Raw genomic sequence first — 23,808 nt, 5'->3', positions numbered from 1 at the left:
AATCCAACATGGAGTGACTGGACAAGCGATTAAGCGGATGCTGCACGGCGTCTTTGGAGAAGGCAGCCGAGAAAGCAGCATTAATAACCGGCCACGGGTGGGGGAGAGTGCGAGGGCCCCTGGGACGAGAGGTGGCAAAAGGGCTGGTGTCAGCAATTCCCGAGCTTTCACCGTCTCAAAAGGGAGGCCCAACACACACACACACACACACGCGCGTGCAATGGGAAACAGCGGCAAAATTAGCCTTGCTTCTTACCAAAGCCAAACAGGATATAGACAGCCCCATTTGTGGTGACGTAAACCTGAGGACCAATCAGATTCCCCACGCCCACGATGTTGTACTTCACAGGTCGGCCCAACGGACTCCCTGTCCGGCCAGACACCAGCAGAAAGCACAGATCTGGCTGAAGAAGCGGAAAAAGGGAGTCAATCGATGCCATATCGTGTCCTAATCAGGAAGTTTCTACAGAAGTCACTGTACTCTGATTAGCTAAGGGTTCAGAAATACTCCCCAAAGTTGCACAGCACAAAGCCAAACCTGCTTCCCCTTTTTCCCCCTTGGAAGCAAGACGGTGAGGCCAACGGCCCATCCTTTGTTAGATAATGTGCAAAAAGCACCTTCATAGTAGTTCAGGCAATTTCTCTGAAGCATGGTTGTCACTGATGAGCAGTCTTCTGAGGCACAGAATTCTAGCTGAGAGCTAACTAGAGGACGGCGGACTCCCGGGTCTCTATTCTCACACCCAGAAAGTCCCAGTAATATTTGGTCCCAACTAAAATCAACACAGGCAGTCTCTTCCACCATAACAGTACATGTCTAGCCTGGCCACTATCAACCCTCAAGCAGAGGTCAGCAAACCTGTCCTGTGAAGAGTCAAAAGGTGGATATTTTAGGTTTTGCAACTCAGATGATTTCTGTAGCACCTAGTCAACCACTATAGTGTGAGAGCAGCCTTGGATAATAATAAATGAAGAGGCGTGATGGTGCTCTAATAAAACTTTATAAAAACAAGCAGTGGGCCAAATCTGGCCTGCAGGTCACACCTTGCCCTAAAGGGTTTTCTTTAGGACTAGAGTCACCAGTCACTACAATATGAGGACTGTACTGATATCCTGGCTTCAGCAAAGCTTTTGATGAAGTTTAGCATCATGAATTCTTCTGGACGAGATAAAAAGGTATGGTTTTCAGTAAAAAGGAAGGCTTTTGGGGGCACCTGGGTGGCTTAGTCGGTTAAGCGTCTGACTTTCGCTTAGGTCATGATCTCGCGGTTCGTGGGTTCGGGCCCCGCGTCGGGCTCTGTGCTGACTGCCAGCTCAGAGCCTGGAGCCTGTTTCAGTTTGTGACTCCCTCTCTCTCTGACCCTCCCCTGCTCACGCTGTCTCTCTCTCCTAGAATAAATAAAACATTTAAAAAAAAAAAAAAAAAAAAAGGAAGTCTTTTGGTGGGATGTCATAGCACTCTGCCATTATCCCATTCCTACTAATCATTCTCATCAAAGACTTGAATGAACAGCTTATCTAAGGCTCATCACAGAGCTGAAAGGGATAGCTAATAGCTATATGACAAACTCAAAATTTAAACAAGTCTTAGGTTTGGAAGATTGGTCAAAATCTGAAAGAAGAAATGGGGCCACTAATTAGCTGATTAATTAAAAGGTGTGGGTGTTTTAACTGATTATAAACAAAAACCATATCTTAGAAAGGCTATCATAATCTGCAACTGCATCAATGAAACAGAAAGCCTATATCTAAAGAAGTAACAATTTCCTTATGCAGGTATAACTGGTTATATCACAAATAGCATACTGTTTTCAGCTATGGGTACCACATTTTAAAAGAGATATGGATAAAATGGGGTGCAGAGGGAAAGAAAGCAAGAAAGAGAGGGGGTCTAGACTTCATGTTGCACAGAGGACAGTATAAGAAATGGGGGTATTTAGCCTTGAGAGTAGCAGGCTTAGCGGGACTAATGGGCTTTCATGTAGAAAGAGGATTAGATTCATTCAGACTGGCTCTATGGGGCTGAGGCTATAACAGTGAGTGGAAGCTCTGAGAAAACAGAATTCTCACCAAGATGACAGAATTTTCTAGACCTGACCAAAAATGAAATGAACTTCCTTACAAACCAGCGATATTCCCATTAGCTTGAGTACTCAAGGAGAGTATTGATGCCAATGTGTCTGGAATACCATTTCAGATTATAGCACAGTGGGAGAGGGTTAACCACATGGCTTTAAAGGTCCCTTGCCACCTAGAAGACCCAAACTGTTCTAGACCAGATCAGTTCCTCTAACCCCAAACCTGGTCCCTCTGTGCCAAGTCTGCCTCACTCGAAGCCCAGATCTAAGAATGGGATCACTCTAAGTCATAGACCTTATACATTCCATTCCTCAAGAAGAGAGAGCCTTCCATACTGTAGCTTAGAGTAAATCAGAGCTTAAGGTCCCTAGGTTCTTTGTTGCTGGCATCATGGTCAAGACAAGTCAGTAGAAAGATGAGGCTATTGCTCTAAACCCATCACTTCACTAAGATTTTTCTAGTACCATCTATCAACTTGTCAGGCAGAATGGAGACTATTCTTATCTCTCCACTATACGTAAATAACTCAATTCTGTGACACACTTGGGTGATACACTTTTTTTGCTGTTTAGTTATGACAAGGAAAAAAAAAAAACACAGAGTAGGAGTAGACAAGAAGCTAAGTCCTCACTATGGAGGGTCCTTAAAAGCCAGAACCCCTAGCCTGTCAACCACCACTGGCTAATAAGAAGCCAAATGGGGTATTAAGGACGAGATTTTTTAACTTATCCAGGATATAGCAATATTTTCAATTTCTTGCTATGTCTCTGCTAACCATACTTCCATTGAAAAGAAACTCCCCATACTTTCCACTTTGGCGCCTTCAGATAAGCACTCCCTGATGGGCACAGTCTTCAAAATTCTCCCTAGACCCTGGTCTCTTTATTCACAATGACTGTAATAAAAAGATTATGTAAACAATAGCTGAGTTCTTCATTCAATCTACTTTGAGACCAACTGGCTCACGGAAGAAAGGCTAACAGAAAGTACCCTAAAAAAAACTAGCCTTCAGAAATTGACCTAACATCTTTGTTCTTATCTTACAAAGTATCACCAGGGGTCCTAGAGCGGTGCTCCTCAAAACTTGTGATTGGTGAAGCACTTTGTTAGTCTCTGGTGCTCCTGGCAGAAAACCATAAAACATGGACTGATAGAGTCCATTCTATTCTAAATAATTTTACTTGCAGATTTTATAATATGCTCCACGTATATGCATTACAAAAATCACAACAGCAAACACAAGGCCTATTAAAAATTAAAATAAGCGTTCAAATAAAGCAAAATTATCTACACCCACAGTTTTCCACAAATATTAATCTGTCAATTGTTTGTAGCAAACTCACATAGGAAGTCTGAGAAAAAGTCTTAGAGGAACTTTGACGCAAGCTTGAAGAAAAGCTTTAGGAGTAAAACTTAAAGTTGAGATAAATCTGCTCACTAATGCATTCTTTCCTGTGAATCAGGAGGGAAAACTACTATTATTTTTCTGTGCACAGAATAACTAGCTCCAGTACCCTCAGCTCCAGTACAGCATAACTGAGGAGCATCATTTAAGGACTAGCGTACTAGACTCAAAGACTGTATTATCATAGCCTGTGTTACAACTACCCTTTCTTAGGTCATTGTTGTCATTACTTATTCAATTCACAACATTCTTGATGTATATGAACCATCAGTCTATCTTATGCTTTATGTAAAATAAAAATTAAGTATATATAATAATACATACACATGGTCCAAAATAGGCACTACATTAGGCACTTCCAATACGTTAGCTCCAACTTTCACAACAAATCCTGTGAGTACACAGAACGTTCCCACGGCCAAGACCCAGCTGGATCCCACGGCTTGCCCAAGGCCACAAAGCTACCGCAGAGCAGGGACTGAAACACAGACCTAACTGGCTCCAGAGCTCCACCACGTCATAGTCAATGGCAACATAATGAGGCTGCTGGGAAAATGAGTTCATGATGGTAATTTATTCATTCAGTCTCACAAAGAGAATTTACTTAAACCCAAGCCCTCCTAAAAAGGTTTTGAGCAGCATTTATAATAAAATAACAAGGCTAGGAGCTGACTACAGTTGGAGCATTTCCTATGAGAAATACAGACCATTTAATACAGGGCATACCTGCAATTCCCCAATAGCCAGGACCACAAGATCTCTAACGCCATCTTCATCCAAGTCCGGCAGCACCACCCCTGGGGCAGCCAGGGTACCGTTGGATAAGTAGTTTGGGTTTAAAGTCCAAATGGCTTTCCCTAGAGGAGGACAAGTAGGCTGATCACAATTACAGCTTTGGGACTCTGGGAAAGGCAGGTGCCACGCTCCCGGATCAGAAAAGAGAAACCGAATGGGCAAATGACAGACAGCAGCTCTTCCTCACTTTTTTAGCTTTCATCTTACTGGGGACGAAGGGAGCAGGGAGTGTAAGCTGAAATCCTCAAGTGTCTGACTCAAAAACCTGTATGATAACTTCATGCTTAGATTTTTTGGATAAAATGGAAGTGCTGAAGTCTCTCCAAGAGAGAGGAGCCCACTTGTCTGGGGCAGAGGAGCTGAGCTGCAGGAGAATATTACAACGATAAGCAGACATCCGGGGGCAGCCAACCAGACATGTCTCCCTCCTGCTGCCAACTGTTCATATGAGCAGGGAAACTGTAGGAGGCTTTCAAAATGACTTCCGTTCTGGGGCTAACTCACACTTAAATTTTTTCACTCAAAATTACCCGCTACCCAACTCCAACCTCTAAAACTGGGAAGGTTGCAGGGGCGCCTGGGTGGCTCAGTCGGTTAAGTGTCCGACTTCGGCTCAGGTCACGATCTCATGGTTGGTGGGTTCAACCTCTGCGTCAGGCTCCATGCTGACAGCTCAGAGCCTGAGGTCTGTTTCAGATTCTGTGTCTCCCTCTCTCTCTGCCCTTCCCTCACTCATGCTCTGTCTCTGTCTCAAAAATAAATAAACATTAAAAAAAATTTTTTTTAAATAAATAAATAAATGAAACTGGGAAGGTTGCAATACATTCACTCAGCTTCGCCCGGGTCCAAGGTGTTAATAAGCAGTGCGCTTATGATGGTGTCGGGGGCCTTCATTATACTTGATTCCTTTTCATTCCTTGTGACATGGATATCTGAGTGTAATAAGTCAAAAGACCAAATCGACATGCATCAACAAAGCTTAGTTTCTTCCCTGACCTTTTTTGACGTGGTTAATGGCCAAGTTTACGCAGCGACCCTGTATATATCAGATTTGAGAGACAGAGCTCGGCTGTCTTCTGTACAGAGCAGGAAGACTGCTTAGAAACCGAAAGCCTCGGGGTAGTTTCTGTTTGGGTAACTCAGTTAAGCCCCAACCTAACACCAAACAGGTTTAACCGTGGATCTGTTACTCAATCTCTTCAAACCCTTTCTCTATTTACCTTAATACTCACTTTCCCAAGTAGTTAAAATCAGATTTTCCATCGTGCGACAGCGGCAAGGCCCCTTCCATACAGGCTGTTCTGATCAGAGACTGTGACTCACTGGAACAGAGACTTCTGTGGATAATGGTCTTTACCTGATGTTGCATTGAATGCGCTGAACATCTTATGTGTCCCTGTCACAAGGCAGATGGTCTCAGCCACGCGTCCCGGCATCAGGTCCAAGCAGGTAATGTCTCGGGCCTCCTCGGGGAGGGGACTCGACCACAGTGTGCTGCCATTCATCCCCGAAAGGCACACAAGGACAGCGGCTGGCCCTGAGACGCCTAAAAGCACTCAAGAGACACAAGGAAAGAAAGGAGGTAGAGAAGATAAACAGTACAGGTGAGCAAGAGGCCAGAAAGCCACAAACAAACGGGGCTAAGGCAGCACCTCGCACCTGTGTATTCCGCTCCCTCCCATATTTCTGGCTCCAAGAACAGAGTTCCTCTCCTATCTGCTCAACACGCCTCTCACATGAGACAAGAGGCTGTAGGGCCTCCTCCAGGACACGCTGTGTGCATCCCACACCCTTCCCAACATGCTTGTTTACATGTCTGTCACCCACCTTGGCCCGCCCTAAACAATGATACTCGTAAGGATAAAGTCTGTCACGTTAATTTCTGTATCCTCAGTGCCTCGCAAAGCGCCTAGCACACAGAGCAACCAAGTGTTTGCTAAATAAAAGACAGGAGCAAAATCCAGAATATGGGAGATCATTGTTGAGAACAAAAGCAATCAAGAGGGAAAGGCATGCTCAGAAAAGTCAGACTGATCTAGAACATGTACAGAGCAAGAGGCAAAGAAATACCTGAGTTCTGAGACGCCTGGGTGGCTCAGTCAGTAAGACCTCTGACTCGTGATTTCAGCTCATGTAATGATCTCACGGTTTGTGAAATCGAGCCCCATGTCAGGCTCTATGCTGACAGTGTGGAGCCTGCTTGGGATTCTCTCTCTCCCTCTCTCTCTGCCCCTCCCCTGTTTACTCTCTCTCTAAACACAAATAAATAAACTTGAAAAAAAAAATAAAGAAATACCTGAGTTCTCATCATCGCTAGCAAGTGCTCCCTGAGAGCAGAAAAAATAAAACATTTTAAAAATAAACCTGAAGACTATACTTAGCAATAATCAGTAGGTCTTCCTGGTCTAGAGTCCCATGGAATCAGCTGATATGGCCCCAGTCAGGACAGAATACTTGGGAAAACTTAATGCGTAGGTCTGAGGACAGCTGGTAAGGGATTAGAGGAGCTCTGGGGCACCTGGGTGGCTCAGTCGGTTAAGCGTCCGACTTCAGCTCAGGTCATGAACTCACAGTTCATGGGTTGGAGCCCCACGTCGGGCTCTGTGATGACAGCTCAGAGCCTGGAGCCTGCTTTGGATTCTGTGTCCCCCTCTCTCTCTGACCCTCCTCTGCTCATGCTGTCTCTCTCTCCCTCTCAGAAAAAAATAAAACATTAAAAGAAAAAATTTCAAGAAAGGGATTAGAGTAGCTCATCTCTTTAGTAAATAATCCTTTATGTCACTTAATTAACAATCAGAATAACAACTTTCTCTCTTGCCAGTTTTACATTTCACTTTCAGATAGGGATGCTGACTCATCTCAACACTTTCCACTTCCAGCAACAACCAATACGGACAAAGCAATTAGGTTTTGAGCTTCACTGTACCTATTTCTCAGCACTGCTAATTAAATATACAACCAAAAAAACAAGCGACAAGCTGTGGCTCACTGTTTCAGACTTTGTTGCCAGCAGCATTGATACACATGACAAACTGTGGTAACATATGTTAGCTTCCGGACTTCCCAGGGCTGCTGTGATTAATGTACTGTGCTGTCCTTCCTCTTTAAGGACCCTACTGAGACTCCAGATCAATTCTCTGAGTCATCTTCTTCCAGGTGGTAATAGGTTATCCCTTCCCCACTAGACTGCGGTTCCTTGAGGCTGAGACCACACTCCTCTTGTTCAGCTCAATGACCAGCAAAGCTCTATATAAGGTGCAAAGCAGGTATTCAATACATAGTTGTTGAATAAATGGAGTCACAAATGAATAAAGAAATAACTACCACAATCCTTCTTGTGCTCAGTGGCACAGATCCTTGAACCCACTGGCTGGGGTTATGGGCACAGCAGTTTGACATAAGGGTCAAGGACGTGAACTCCTGAGACAGTCTCGCAGCTATACTGTTTGGATCCCAGCTCTACCATTTACCAACTGTGGAACTTTGGTAAATTCCTTAAACTCCCTATGCCTCAGTTTCCCCATATGCAAATAGGGGATAAAAATATTAGTCTACCCCATAGGATTATGTTGAAAGATAAATTTGTTCATAACATATGTTATACACTTACACCAGTGCATACTATACAGGAAGTACCATACGTTAGCTCCAGTGTTTTTATAATCTATAACCAAATGAGGCTAGTCTGTATTGTGTCCAAACCCATGGCCTTGCCATTAGGAGTCCTGATATAGGACAATCTGTGTAAAACAATAACTTTAAAACATCTCCAAATCTAAAAGGGGATAGGGAAAATTTTTACTTCAAAGGCTAATGAGTCATAGACCAAACAAGGGTGTAATTAAAGTTCAATCATATAAAAGTCAATTAAAGTCAAAAGTCAACCCTCTAGGCTGAAGTTTCTCTCTGTAAACAGATTTATTCCTAAATTGCTTCTACATATTACACAAGACCCAGAAAGGTTTTCTAATAATATCAGAGAAGCGGGCACCTTAGAATTCCCTAAAACATACCTAGATGCTTAGTCCAGGGGCAGGATGATTGAAAAATAGCTACTAGAGCATCCTCAGCCTCAAACCAGAGTTCCTGTATCAGTTTACAGACTGCAGTTTGAATTCACCTTAATGGAGGCTATAGGACAAACCAGAAGTACCTACACTGAAAATGCAACTTTTTTTTTTTTGCAGTTGACATATATCTGCACATTCAATTAGGTTAAGTTGTATAAGGTTTATTTATTTATTTTTTAAATATTTTTTTATTTATTTCTAGGAGAGAGAGAGACAGCGTGAGCAGGGGAGGGTCAGAGAGAGAGGGAGACACAGACTCTGAAACAGGCTCCAGGCTCTGAGCTGGCAGTCAGCACAGAGCCCGACGTGGGGCTCGAACCCACGAACCGTGAGATCATGACCTAAGCGAAAGTCGGATGCTTAACCGACTAAGCCACCCAGGCGCCCCAGGCTGTATAAGGTTTAATAAAGAGATTGTTTACAAAGATGTGGTCAGGGTGTAGAGAAACCACAAGGGAGAGTGCAACCGCTCAGAACTGTTACCACTCCCAGGCCCAAAGAAACAGGAGAGGAAGTAACTCCTGAAGTCCTGAAAAAGAAAGTGCTATGAGAAGACCACCTTAAGAGAAGATGTGCTCATGATCAAGGATATAGCCAGCCTGCAGTCACCAGTCACCGTGGCAGGGAGGAAGCCAACGGAATAAATACCCTCTCCTCACTCTCTTCTCCTCCAGCTTCTTGCCTGTGCTCCCTATTGGCCAAGCCCAACTGGAAGTTGGCAGACAAGGGAGCCTGTTAACATATGCCTACTGGTTGGCCTTCCAATGCAGAGAGCAGGGTGGAGACCAGAGAGAGAGGAGTAAACAGAGGGAGTAAAAAGAAAGCACCCAGACAAGATATATGTGTGTACAAATATGTTAGAACGCGAACAGAAGCCTGCTGGGGATGGGAAGGTAGGATGGGGTTAATATTTACTATAATCTAAGAAGCAATGGAAAATTGGCTGGAAAAAAACTCAAAACCCTAAAAATTAATGCTGTTCATTGGTGTGTAGACAAGTCCCTTCATCTCTGGAGCTCAGTTTCTTTACCAGACTGGGTGACCCACTAAAAGTTCTTCCAGCTACAACTCTCCATGATTTCTTGAAATGAGCTCTGCTTACACCCGGGAGCTTTCCGATAAGGTTTGTCACGTACAATAGACCCATGATGACTTTCTATTCACTCCAGATCCTTTCCTACAGTGCCCTTCCAGACACAGCACTGATGTCTCCTCTTAGTTCACAGCCCCTGCAATCAATGAGCTTCTCCTGTAGCAGCCTCTGTAAGACATGCCTCTTACCGACCGCACTCCCATTCCTCGAAGCAACAAAGGAGAGAAGTACATCACGCAGGCCATCTCCATTCACATCGGCCAATTCCAATGGAGACAGGTCTCCACCTGATAAACACATAAAAACAAAAAAGCCCTGAGTTAAGTCACCACAAGCCAGTTCCCTCCTCCAGGTTACAAAGGGACCAGACACAGAGCACTGCCAGCACCTCCCTAAAGAACAGGCAGACTCCGGGTTCCTAGATAAGACAGAGTACACATGGTACCACCTATTCTTCTAAGTACAGCTAAAATCCCTGGGCATTACGGACAAAACAAATGTAAAAAGACTCTGGAAGGTGGAGAGAGAGAGAGAGAAGATAGGCTGGCCAGAGATGGCAAAACCCAAGGAATGACAAGGTGATGACTCCCCTGGGTTTTCCTTTGGCCTAGTACGTCCCAGACAAGGTGCTACAGAAGCTGGCAATCCAGAAACGCCAGCAGGTACGGATACAAAAGGGCCAAGGAAAGCTGGCTCCCCTAGCCAGAGGCCCAGGAAAGGAGCAGCATAGCAAGACAGGAAAGTTTCAGACGACAACTGCCCTACTCCAGCCAAACACCATACGGATAGAACTGTGCCCCCACGCCCACCCCTGCAGCAAAGGCCAAGTGAGAGCCTGGAGTTCCACTCTGCCCAGCTGCAATAAGGTACCCTTCTCCCACCCCAACCAGGCTCACATCGGAGAAGGCAGGCAGGGAGCCAGGACCTTCACCCTGCCTGGTGCCATCCACACACAAGGGAAGCCTACAGTTCTACTCCTAACTGGCATTAAGGAGGTGGCCCGTGCTGCCCCTGCCCGGGTGGTGTCAGCAGACACCTAGCAGGGAGCCTGGGCACCCCACCGAGCAGTGAGTGGCAGGTTGACAGTGCCACCCTACCCTCAGGTCAGAGGACGCCTGCCAAATTTGGAGAGAACTCATGCACGGCTGGTGGAAGTGTAAACTGGCACAACCACAACGGAAAAGAATGTAACCGAAATTGAACACAGGCACACCCTAGGACCCAGCAGTATCACTCATAGGTTAATGCTCTAGTGAAGTGCTCCCTCACTGCATCAGGGAACATGTATAAGAATCTTCTTAACAGCACTGTTTATATTTTAGAAAATAGAAACCACCTAAATGTTCGTCAACAGTAAAATGGATCAATACATCATGGGATACTCGTACCAGGGGAAATCAGTGGTGACAATGAATAAGGTCCAGTTACAGCGTATCAATGTTGATGAACCTCAAAAAGCATTTTATGAACATGCTACACAAAAAAAAGCAAGTCATAGAATACTGCTTAATTACTTTTATACAGAATTCATAACAGGCAAAGTTACTTTACCCTGTGGTAAAACTTTAAAGAAAAGTAAAGAAATAATGACACAAAACTCAGGGCAGCAGAATGCTCTGGCAGGGAGAGGTGGCTTTGGTGAGGAGGGACACGTGGAGATTTCAAAGGTCTTTATAATGTCCTATTTCTGAAACTTGGTGGCAGATACATCAATGATTTGTTCCGAGCCTTTACACCATATACAAATATTACGAGAGCTCACTTAGAACCAAAAAGGAAGTAAGAGGAGCGCCTGGATGGCTCAGTCAGTTGGGCATCCAACTCTTGATTTCAGCTCAGGTCACAATCCCAGGGTCATGCAATTGAGCCCTGTGTCAGGCTCTGGGCTCTGTGCTGAGTGTGGAGCCTGCTTCAGATTCTCTCTCTCTCTCTCTCTCTGTCCCTTGCCCCCACTGGAGCTCTCTCTAAAATTAAAAAAAAATTAAAATAAATTAAAACTATTTAAAAAGGGAAGGAAGACTGGGAGAGATACCCTGTGTGGTGGGAACATAGCATACGTCACATCTACTCAGTCTTGCCTTGGGAGAAAGTAAAGGTGAGAACACAGAACTCACCAGAAACTAAATCAACTAGGATTAGTGAAGTGTCAGAGGTAAAATATTTCTTTTTTTTTTTTTTAAATATTTTTATTTATTTCTAGGAGAGAGAGAGAGAGCATGAGCAGGGGAGGGTCAGAGAGAGAGGGAGACACAGACTCTGAAACAGGCTCCAGGCTCCGAGCTGGCAGTCAGCACAGAGCCCGACGCGGGGCTCGAACCCACGAACCGTGAGATCGTGACCTCAGCGAAAGTTGGACGCTTAACCGACTGAGCCACCCGGGCGCCCCAGAGGTAAAATATTTCTAAATGAAGATGCTGTAGGGGTCTGGGAATACCATGGGGGAGGGAAAATTTCTCCTCTAACCTCTTAGGGCTTCTAGCTGGGACTGATAGGACATAGCGAGGTCACTGATTAAGAAGACAGACTGACATGAGAAAAGGACTCAGAGTTCATTGAATGAAACTTCACGTGGACAGGGGAGCCCCCACAGGAAAAGAAAGACCTGGAGAAGTGCTCACGTACGGGGTGAACAAAGCGTGGGCGCCATGGGACGGGAACTAACGTGTTTAAAGAGACCAAAGGAAGAGAAGAGTCATTTTAACAAGGTCTGTTTGCACAGACTTCCCTCAGCCTCGACCTCCTGTCTCTATTGATTAGAATGTTTCTTTCCTCTTGGTACTGGGAGGGCATCGTTCACATCGGAGTCTCATCTTCTGCTTCAAGGGAAGAATTCACGGTCAAGGTCAGAGTGCCCTTCTTGTATATGCTGCTATTTATGTGCCTTCAACTCAAAATAAACAATATTTTGTTTACTGTGACATATTTTATGGTGGTGTGTTCTGAACTCCTGCACCCCAATGCAGTTTACAAAACATAGGACTGTTCGGCACTGACAGCTCAGACGGAATTCCCATTCTTGACCCAGCCAAGCTGTTTTAAAGAAACCTGCTCCAGAAGGAGACAAAATAGCTAGAATTACTTGGGTGGCACTCACCTGACCATTAGGAGCAAGAAAGAAAACTTACTGCAAGAAAGCAAATCCACTTTGCTTGAAATTATTTTAAAAGTCAAATTGGGGGGCACCTGGGTGTCTCAGTCAGTTAAGCGTCCGACTTTGGCTCAGGTCATGATCTCATGGTTCGTGGGTTCGAGCCCCGCATCGGGCTCTGTGCTGACAGCTCAGAGCCTGGAGCCTGCTTCAGATTCTGTGTCTCCCTCTCTCTCTGACCCTCCCCTGCTCATGCTGTCTCCCTCTCTGAGAAATAAAAAAAATTTGTTTTAAAAACATTAAAAAAAAAAGTCAAATTGGGTCAGGCTCCTACAATCAACAAATGCCTGAGGGTCCTACAAAGCCCTGGCCTCGGGTCTGGCTAAACTTCAAGCCTTACTTTTCTCTGCGAACAGCCCATCTCGCAGCATTGCTCGCCCTGGCAGCTGACTACACTGCAAGGACCCAGCAAACCAATGCTCTGTCCTATCTGCATCTAATTAAGACCAATGCCAACAGACACACAACAGAGCAGCGACCTTCTCAAGCTTCTGGAGCTGTATCAGTCTTTTTGTTTTCTTTCCAGTTTTAACCTCCCAGCCACCTCCACACACATGGAGAAGAATGCTAAATGGCACCCATTTATTCGTGAAGGCCTGGAGAGACTTTTCCGTGCCGTCAGGAGTTTTCCAGAATTCCATGTAAACTTGAAGTACTACAGAACTGGGGCTGGAAACCCTACAACTCACCTGTCTGGGGGCCCAGGTGGCGGCTCCAGGTGCTGTGCAGATCTCTAGGGGGACAGGGGATCAGGAAAGCACACACGAGCACCAGGATCATGGAGATGGCTAAAGTTAGCAGGAAGACAGATGTGCGTATGTAGGACACGATGGAAGAGGTTGCCTTCTGCTCCAGGCCCCCAAGAGGTTCCGAGGGGAACCCCTCTGCGGTGACCTCTGAAAGATGCGGCTTCGCAGCCCCCATAGCCTCGGCATCCGAGTCAGGCTCTGGCACTTCTCCCAGAGGGCTCTTCCCGTTTTTGACCCCTCCATTCTTCTGCTGCAAGTTGAGCACAAGGTCATCCTCACTCTCGTCACTGTCGGCCTGTGTGAGGGGGTCATACTCCCCTAGATCTGGACTTTTCTTCCCTGAAACACAGAAAGACAGAGTGTCAGGAAGAACTAGGAAGGAGAAACCCTCACCAACTACATGGCAACTGTGAACACCTAAAAGAATACACAGAAAACAAAACAACTGAAGTTTACAAACTTAGATCTTGATGGCTATCCATAAAACAGATGCCAGCAAAATGGGAAAAGAATGGGGGGTGGGGGGGGGGAGAAAATCAGTGTTCTAGAATTATTGCTTTTATGAGTTTAAAAAGTTGGAAAAGAAACAGAGAAAGTGGCAAATTTCATATACCTTTTTAGTTTAAAAAAACTCTTAATTTATGTGAATCTCACTAAAGAAAAAGACATGGCTCTTATATCAACCTTCCATATGCCTTATGTGCAGATTTCCTTTGATTTTTCTTAGATCTGTGATGTTCCAATCTTTCCCGGAACTAGCCTAAACTTCAGAAGAATTGTTCTCTGGGCACTGCTTCTCACAGTCAGATACTTGTGGCTTCCCCATGGTCTCCATGGAAACAGCTTGGAAAGTAGAACACGGTCACCTGAAGACGTTCTGCTAAAAACTCACTTCCGAGAAACTTCCTGATGATTCTAACGCCCCATCAGTACATGTTTTCGTAAACAGTGTTTACCTTTAAAAATGCTATTCTGAGCAAGTATTTTAGAGGGGGTGGGATCAAGCAGGAATGCAGAGACAAAGGATTTGTCTCACAGAGGGTTTACCCAACAAGCGCCCTATTTTTATTTAGACTCTACATTTATTGGGGTGGCTGATAGGTGAAAATTATAGGAGAGCTTAAGCAACTCTTCCTCCCAAGCCACTCTTTGACCCTCACTGGCAATGACTGAATTATTTTATGCCTTTAGTTCATGCTATAACTATGCAAAAACCAAGAAAAAAAATTCTGGTTTTGGAAATTACATGGTAGGCTGTACTAACATAAACTCCATTGTTAAATCTTTTATTAGGAAGAAATGTAAACGGGCACAGTCAGTTGAGCATCTGACTCTTGATTTCAGTTCAGGTCCTGATCCTAGGGTCGTGGGATCAAGCCCCACATCAGACCCCCGCCAGACTCCATGCTGGATCATGGAGCCTGCTAAGATCTTCTCTCTCTTTCCTTCTCCCCCTCTCCCCAACTCCTCCCTCCATCTATCAATAAATAAATAAAGCTTAAAAAGAAATATAAAAAAGAAAATACAACCCAGTTAATTAAAAAGAAAAAAGAATTCTTGATGTTAATCTCTGCCTCTTATTACTGTGACCTTGGTGATGTCACTTCATATATTATGTTTCATTTACTCAAGACATAATATGAAGCAATAAAACACTATATAGAAACCAATATGGGAAGTAAAATCTTTAGTGTAAAGCTTACTGCCTGGTACACAGAAAATCAATAAATATTTGATTAAAAAATAAACATTACACAGACGTATTTAATAACATTAAATATTTTACAAAAAAAGCATGGAAGTTACTGAGCGAACTGGCATTCTATTAGCTACAAACTTCTATGTATTTTCACTTTCAAAGCTGTTCATTTTATCAACAAATATTGGATTTGACTTGTAAAGGCACAAATTGTAAGAAAATAGATCAATTATTAGGAATTTAATTCAAAATAGTACTTCCAAATTATGCCATAAAGTCAATAAAGGTTTAAGCTAATCTTCTACAATTTATGTATCTCCTCTGCGAACCAAGTTATTTTATTAATTAGGGTACACCATTCCCGAACTGTTCCATAGAATTTTAGTTATAATAACTTGCAAAAAGAACCATAGGCTGTTGTAATAATATTAACTCGAAAACTTAAAAAAATTTTTTTTAACTAAAAGGATATACCTGATGGGATTAAAAATGTGATATATATGTTCAATGGGTTATTATCCATCCTTAAAAAGTAAAGAAACTCTAACATATGCTATAATACAGATGAACCTTGAAGACATTATGCTAAGTGAAATAAACCAATCTCAAAGAGATGCTGTATGATTCTTATATGAGGTATTTATCTACATTAATCAAATTCATAGAAACAAATTAGAATGTAGTTTCCAGGGCTTGGGAGTATGGATAAATGGGGAGTTGTTACTATTTAATGGGTACAGGTTTCCTTCACTATCCAAAAGTAGAGTGCTCCTGTCAAACTCCTCTAAGCTATAATAGCATAAAACAAAAAAGCAATTACCATTAATTTATATGGAAAACATTTTTTTTTTTTTTACAAATAGTTTATTATCAAGTTGGTTTTATGGAAAACATTTTTGAGCTTTCCCAGACCCAAGCAGTAACCTCTCCTAGGCTTCTCTGATATCTCAGGACACATCTTGCTAATGGAGGCACAAAATAAATCGAGATAGAGCACAGACACTCAGAGTTCAGAGCCCTGGCGGCTTGGGGCCAGACGCCGAGTGTGGGTCCCAGGCACGGCGCGTGGCACGGCCCCTCTCACAGCTGGGGTTAGCTCTGCCTCTCTAAGGACTTGCTGCAAAACAAGCGCTGAATACTATTTCCACTTTTTGTCTTTTTTCAGAGAAGAGAAAATCCTCTTCAGATTTCTGTAGGTTAGTGAAAACAGGCACTGACGTAGGTCTTTCATAAAAGCAAAGTGACAGAAGGCAAACCATCAAACAGCGGCGGATGCCTTAGAGAGTTTCAGCTTTGCAGGAGGAAGTTCTAGACACTGGCTGCACAACAAGGTGAATATACATAATACACTTAAAATCGGTTACATTTTAAAATGGCACATATCAAAATGCTTAAGATGGTAACTTGTACGTGTGTTTTACCACAATTTTAAATTTTTTAAATTAAAAATTAAAAAGAATATATCGGACAAAGAAGAAAACATATGTGGCAGCCCCAATCTCAGGGGAGGAGGAGACTCTGAAGGTCACATAATCAAACACCCACCGCACACCTAAACATAAGCAGTATGAGGGAAACCCGCTGCCCTCCGATCCAGAAAGCAGTTCCGCACACTGATTCAAGAATCTATTTCTGGGCATTTGCCAATTATCTGCCCTAGTTCTAATTTCCGGGACCCCTCTTCCACATGCAAGTCCTTCAAGACTTGAAGATACCAATCATAAGAAAAGTATGATATGGTATTTAAGAGTTTCAGTCTTTACAAGCAGGCAGACAGAGTCAAATCTTGGCTCTATCTCTTATTAATCATGTGACCTCAATTAAATTTCTTAGCTTTAGTAAGCCTTATTCTTCCCATTTCTGAAATGGGTAATTATTTTTCCTTACCTCATATAACTATTTTTGAGGATTAAATAAGGTACCACAGGCACGCTCCTTAGTGGCTGGCTTAGAGTTGCACTCAACAAATCTCAGCTTCTATTATTATTGTTGGCATATTTATCCCAACTGCTCAATCCTGTCTTCTCCGGGTTAAACGGCTCCACTTCTTTCAACTCATTACTTGAAGAAGCACTGTTTCACGTGTCATCGCATGCTGGTCACTCTGCTCTGGACACAGTGTGATATGTCAGTGCTTCTTAAAGCATGGTTCTCGGAACTGGATACAATCCCCTGGGTGCAGTCTGGTCAGGCCAGGGGAGGGCAGGGCCGCATCCTCCCTAGTCCACAGAGTACACTACAGTCCGATTACTGTAACCTAAGATCTTGCCAGCTTTCTTGGCAGCCACATCACGCAACTGATTCAGCTCAAACTCCCGAGTATTTTCTATATACACTCAAGCCACCTTATATAATGGTACAATTGGATTTTAACAGCAAGTGAAAAACTTAGCATTGATACTTACTAAATTCAACCTTGCTACTCAGTTGCCACCTTGTGACAAATATACCAGTCTAAGACAGTCAAAGTAAAACCGTTTCTAAAATACTGGCTAACGAAACAGTTTAAAAGAAATGCATTTTTATGATATCACACACTATCACAGGCAGGAAGAGAACTTGGCCCCATATGCTACAGAAACTAGTAAAATCTTTACTAAACCTCTAAAAATAATTTGCAAGCATCCTTTGGAAAACAGCTGCTGTTGAATTGGTCCCTGTAAAAGAATATATACTTCCAGTTGATGATGGCAAAGGAAAGCATTTCTGTCAGCATCCTTCCTAAAAACTGGGGGGCGGGGGGGGGGGAGTGGTAATAAAAATAGGATAAAAGAAAACAGCCACATTCCCAAACTACAATTTATGAAAATTCGTTGCCGAAACTTATATCCAACTGAGGAAGCACAGTAAGAGTAGACACGTGATTCTCAGGTCCCCCCAATGGCAGAGTTCACAGAGCTAATAATGACAGCAAAAAGATGACGGCAGTGCTGGTAACTGGAAAGTACGGAGCGCCTACTGTTCTGGGCACTGGTCCAAGCAAGTGCGTGTTAATTCCTTCGATCCTCATGACAACGCTGGAAGGCAGCGTTATTGTTAGGTATGGTTATATGTATAGGTATTGTTATATGAAGGTATCATTATTGTTATTGGTGGTGGTATTATTATTATTCCCATTTTACCAACAAGAAATGAAAATATAGAGAGGTAAGTTGCCTAAGATCACAAAACTAGGAAGAAAGAGACCCAGGATTCAAATTCAGGCAGTTTGACTACAGAGTCCACAGCCCTAACCAATCAATTATACTACCTCCCTTGTTCCTCGGATATAAAGCCAAACTAGTTATCGCTTGCTTAGAAAGACCAAGTCTGGGGTCGCACAGGCATCAATGGGCCCCATTAACACCACGGAGTCAAAAGCAAGATAAGATTAAATGAGAAAGGCTTCTATGTTCACAAGAAGCAGGCTGTCAGCCTGGCAGGTAAGAAAAGTAGCTGTAGACAACTGTCCTGAAGAGGGGGATTTTTTTTTTTTTTTTTTTTTACTTGCTGGGCCCAATTAGATTAAATTCTAGCTTCTAAGTGCCCAAGCTCACTCCCCCAGCCTCTGCCTACATGTCAGCCGAGAGCTCTCTGTAAAACAAATGACCATTAAATATGATTTATAATCATAAAGGAGCCATCATTAGTACTTGTTCCATGAGATACTTCAAAGTTCTAGAAATATTCAAGAAAGAAGTTACAATAAAACACAACAAACAAAATCTGCTAAGGCACCAATGCTGGCCAAATTATGCCGCAAAACAGAAGAAATAATGAACAGATACTTCCCCAGGGAATCCAAGAAATGAAAGAAAACAGTCTTCTCTGAAATAAGAGTTCACAGAAAACACATAATATTTCTAAGAATAAATGACAACTCAATAGAGAAGATGAGAAGCAAACAAGCAGGGCTCAGGAAAACAATGGAAGAAGATAATAAAACAGGTTTAGAAAAGAAACCTTTACTGGAACGAGCAAAAGAAGCAGATATGGCTGAAAAGAGTCCGAGATATAAAGGGCAGACTGGTGGAAAATCAAGCAAAAAGAAATGGAAGCAACCAGAATGGCTGGTCGTGCCAGGCACTGAGTATGCACCCTTCCACACCCTTCTACTGCCTTATCTCTGCAAATCTTCATAAGCACTCTTGGAGGCAGACACATGATTATCTCCATTTTCAAGATGAGGAAACTGAGGGTTGGAAGTTTAAGTAACTGGGCCCACAGCTGAACGGCAAGCAAGCAATAATGGAAGGATTCAAATCCAGGCAGTCTGGCTTTAAGGTCTCTCGGGGAAAAGAGCAAGGCTTTTAAGAAGACTGAAAAGGTATGGATATAGACAGCAAAGGTGACCCAATATATGCATAACTGAAGAAGAGAACAGAAAAGAAAATGGAACCAAACACAATAATTAAAAGTTATACCAAATAAGCTCCTGTAATATAGCAAGACCCAAAATGGTAAAGGGTACACTGAGTCCTGAGCAAAACTGATACAGAATAATCAATACTGAAACATATTGCAATAAAGGTGCTAAACTTCAAGGACAAAAAAAGAATCATATATGAGCAGCCAAGCCAAGGGAAAGAGAATCCAGTCACTAAAGGTGGGAACAAAAATCAGGCTAACTTCTTTGCAGTAACCTATATTATTAAAAGATAGTATATTTTCCCAGACATTACAAAGACAAACCTCAGCTTACTTATTACAGACTATTAGCTTGATCAGAGAACTCCTACATAAATATTCCTGCCATCTACTCAGAGAAAGACAAGGGATTGTGAAGTATAAAGTACACCAGCTTGCCTAAAGTTATAATCATGATCAAAAATCCATGCTTCAAAAGGCAGGGCACTTTAGCACTCTTTTCTCCACTGATTACATCCACCACCCACATTTTTAATCAATGAAAAGTTTTCAAAGAATAAAGGAGAGGATACTGATTTCATAATACATCAATATAAATGAGCTTTCCCCAGCAATCACTTTTCCTCTTAGGAAGGCTGAGGATGCCAGTTAAACAGCATTCCCAAAATGCTACAGGGGAAAACAGGAAGGAGATGCAACTGTATCTTCCCCAGACATGTTCAGGAAAATATGCTGTAATACACATCATTCTATGATATGTACTATACTTCACATACACTATACTATACACTCTAGTGCAATTAAAGGTAAATCACATCATGGATTAGATTATTCAAGAGCACATAATGATTCTAAATTACACATAATAAAACAGATCATTATAGTAACATTGTGCTCTGATATATTCTTCAGGATTTGACCTTCAAACTTTAAAAGGGACTAACAAAATATATACTTAAGATAAGTTGTTCCACAGGCTGCTTTATGAATGTCACACTGCCCTTCCGTTACTAATTAACCCTATATCATATGCATGTGAGCCAAACATCTTTCCATCTTGGGCTTAGTGGAAGGGCATGAGACTGTGAAATAGATTCCAAGCAACTGCTCTTTCTTCACAAGGTTGATGACATTTGTCATTAGCTCACTATTACCTTCAGCCTTCCTTCAGGTAGCACATTCATAAATGAGCCTGGTGCTAACGAAGATGATAATAAGAATTAACACTTACTGAATAATTAACATGTGTCAAAGGTTAACAAATCTCTTCACTACATCCGTTCTTCTTAGACAACCCTGGGGCGCGTGGGTGGCTCAGTCGGTTAAGCATCCAACTTCGGCTCAGGTCATGATCTCACTGTTCGTGAGTTTGAGCGTCACGTTGGGCTCTGTGCTGACAGCTCAGACCCTGGAGCTGCTTCAGATTCTGTGTCTCCCTCTCTCTCTGGCCCTCCCCTGCTCGCACTCTGTCTCTCTCTCTCTCAAAAATAAATAAACTTTTATTCATTTTTTTGAAAAAGCTTTTTTAAAAAGCTTTAAAAGTTTGAAAAAAAGGTTTTTTTAAAAAGCTAAATAACCCCATGAGGTAAATATGTAATAGAGTGTGCAGCACATAGTGAATGTTCTGTAATAATAGTATCATGACACAGGAACAAACTAAAGCTTAAAGAGATTAAATAACTAATCTGGTAAACACTGGAGTTGAACCCAACGCTGTCTCATGCTCTTAGTTACTATTCTAGTGCACTTCCTTACACATAGAAATAGTGAGGATGTCGTGTGGTGATCATTTTGCAATACATACAAATATCAAATCATTACATTGTACACCTAAAACTAATAGGATATGTCAATTAGACTTCAATTTAAAAACAGAGAGAGAGAGAGAGAGAAACATTAACTAAGGTAACATAACAGAGTAGCCTGAACAGGATAGCGACCTCACACTCCCAATCACAGGAAATTCAAAACAAAAGCTATTTAGAAAGCAACTTCTACCTAATAGAAAAGCTAAAAATTGTATTTGGGGCAGTGGGGAGAAACGGCAAAAGTAGAAACAAAAAACAAAAAAAAAACCCACGACCCGCATCACCAAAGAAAACACACGGCCATTGCACCTCGGCCTTAAAAAGTATCAGACATACCTGGGTGCTCAGGCCCGAGGCACTGTCCAAACACAGGCCCAAGGACCAGACTGTACTTTCCCTACCCTGTCAGGTGACCGAGTTACTGCAACTGAACCCTCCAGAGTGATAATGCCACAGCCTTAGAACGAGAGAATGCAAAAGAGCTCAAGAGTTTGCAAAGTGTTTTTCTAGCATTCCCATCCTTAGAGAAGAATATTTATCTATGCTGGAAAAAAGGAAAGAAATAAATCTAAATATGTCTGATATCTCATTATCCTCGGGGGAGGGTATCATCCTACACAAAGGACATACAAAGGTACTCTCTTTAAAGTTCATTAATCCTGGGGCGCCTGGGTGTCAGTCCGTTGTGTGTCTAACTCTTGATTTCAGCTTAGGTCTCGATCCCAGCGTCGTGGGACCGAGCCCCATGTCCAGCTCGGTGTGGAGTCAGCTTAAAAGAGTCTCTCTCTCTGCCTCTCTCCCCCGCTCGTACTCTCTCTGCATTCTCTTAAAAAATTTTTTTTAATCCTGCAGGTAAAGGCACACATCCATCCCCTACTTCATTCCAAGGCAGATATTATCAGTGTTCCTTCCAGTGTTAATGAGCCCATGGGGGGGGGGGGGGGGGNGGGGGGGGGGGAATGTCTGAGGTCATGAGGTCTGGGGACAGAAATGCAAATTCATGCCCAAAAGACTGGAGCTCCTTAAAGTCCCCTGATACACCCTGTGATGCCACATGCTGGGTTACCCACCAGACACCGAACTAGCCCTTTCTTAATGATACCAAGGAAAGCAACTGTTTTTCCTACTAACCCTGCTTTTCTCACTATCACCATATCACTAAATGCATATTTACACCTTAATGTTTAAATTTTATGGACAGGATAAACATACTTTTATTCAAATAGCAAGTTTGTAGCAGCACAGGCCTATCCTGGAGGTTTAAGAGAATTTTTTTAAAAACTTGAAGCCGCTGCCCAAAGTACTGAATTAGCTCTAGAAGTTGTCATCACTACTAGTGCCTCCTTAAAGAACATTCCACAATTTACCTGCAACTTTCGGGTGCCCAATCCTTTCCCTCCTCAACACTTAGCCTCGACAGCCAGAGGCTGATCAAGAGGCATCAAAAGCGCAGGATCTAGAATCCAAAGACCCCCCGACGTTTTGTCCAGGCTTTTCCAATACTGTTTTTGCGACCTTGGGACACGTCAATCAGCCAAATAACTCTCATTCTCCTCCTGTGTAAATCCGAAGGGGTAAACACCTGTCCTACGTACCCTAGGGCTGCGTCAGTGTTGCCATGAAGTGGGGACGCTGCTCCAGAGGGTGGCCCGCTGTCCGGCCGCCCCTGCCCCCCTCGCTCCCGGGGTCCGCCCACGGCAGAGGAGCTGGGGACTCCGCGGGCTGCGCTCAGGAAAGGATGCTCCCTCACCAGCCCTCCTTCGGGATGGCGGCGCCGCGCGCTCTGACAGCCGAACGCAAGCAGCGCCCGCCTGGCCCCGGCCTCCAGCCCCGCGCGCCTCCGGCGGTCCCTCCCTTGAGTCGCCCAGGCTCGCCCCGCGCCCGCGACCCCCGACCAGCCTTGCACCCCTCTCGCCCCCTGGTGGCGACGGACCCCCAGCCCGTGGGGGCTGCACCCGCTCGCCTCCGCGCTCCCGCATCTACGCTGGGGCTGCGGCTGGGGCCAGGCCCCGACCGGCTTCGCCCCCAGCGCCTCGCCTCCCGGTCTCCCCGGGGCCCGCGGGAGCAGGGTGGTCGCGAGGCTGCGCCTCCTTACCGGGGAGCTTGAGCGCCCTGGACAGCACAGTCGCCATGGCGGAGGCCCCGGTGCGCGTGCGCGCGCGCGCGCCCGCGTCCTGCCGGGAAGTGTAGTTCGCAGCGGGCCGTGCGCGGGGCTGGGACCCGGGAAGGTGGGAGCCGCGAAGCAGAGCCGGGCCGGGGGAGGCGCGGGGCTGCGGCGCCCGAGTCCCCGTGCACGCTTCTGCGGGCTTTTCCCCCGCCTACTCGAGCCAGACCCCTCTCCTGGCAAGTCACCTCACTGCTCTGAGTCACCCTCCTCCTGCTCAGTGAAATGGGGAAATAATAACTATCCCGGAGGCTTGCAGTGAGCTTGGAATGAGATAGCAGGTATTCAGGGAGGCACCGGTGGTGAAATGAGCGTGGGCTTTGGAGTTAGGATTTGAATCCTACCTGCGTGCCTTGCCAGCTGGGCCATCTTGGGCAAGTCACTTGGCATGACTAAGCTTCAGTTTCATTTTTAAAATGGAGACACTACCTGATTCACACAGGCTTACTGT

The 23,808-nt window shown here is 44.0% G+C and overlaps 1 protein-coding gene across 2 annotated transcripts in view; it reads right to left on the bottom strand.

The window, feature by feature from the left end:
• FAM234B (family with sequence similarity 234 member B) overlaps positions 1–23,526 on the bottom strand; it is a 35,279-nt gene extending 11,753 nt beyond the window's left edge. The window contains exons 1-6 of one of the 2 annotated variants that reach the window (XM_039239910.1): positions 23,289–23,526; positions 13,280–13,678; positions 9,631–9,729; positions 5,637–5,834; positions 4,211–4,341; positions 257–404 (exon numbers count right to left, since the gene is read on the bottom strand). In XM_039239910.1, the coding sequence (XP_039095841.1) occupies positions 257–404; positions 4,211–4,341; positions 5,637–5,834; positions 9,631–9,729; positions 13,280–13,678; positions 23,289–23,325 (1,012 nt within the window). In that variant the 5' untranslated portion in view covers positions 23,326–23,526. The remainder of the gene's footprint in view (positions 1–256; positions 405–4,210; positions 4,342–5,636; positions 5,835–9,630; positions 9,730–13,279; positions 13,679–23,288) is intronic. The other variant, XM_039239911.1, reaches the window with a different exon arrangement.
• Between the last annotated feature and the right edge of the window lie 282 nt (positions 23,527–23,808).

The sequence above is a fragment of the Hyaena hyaena genome, unplaced genomic scaffold, assembly GCF_003009895.1.
Source record: "Hyaena hyaena isolate Hyena2069 unplaced genomic scaffold, ASM300989v1 scaffold_164, whole genome shotgun sequence".
Taxonomy (NCBI): Eukaryota; Metazoa; Chordata; class Mammalia; order Carnivora; family Hyaenidae; genus Hyaena; species Hyaena hyaena.
Note: the sequence above shows the minus strand (reverse complement) of the source record. Positions and strands in the feature narration are given on the sequence as shown.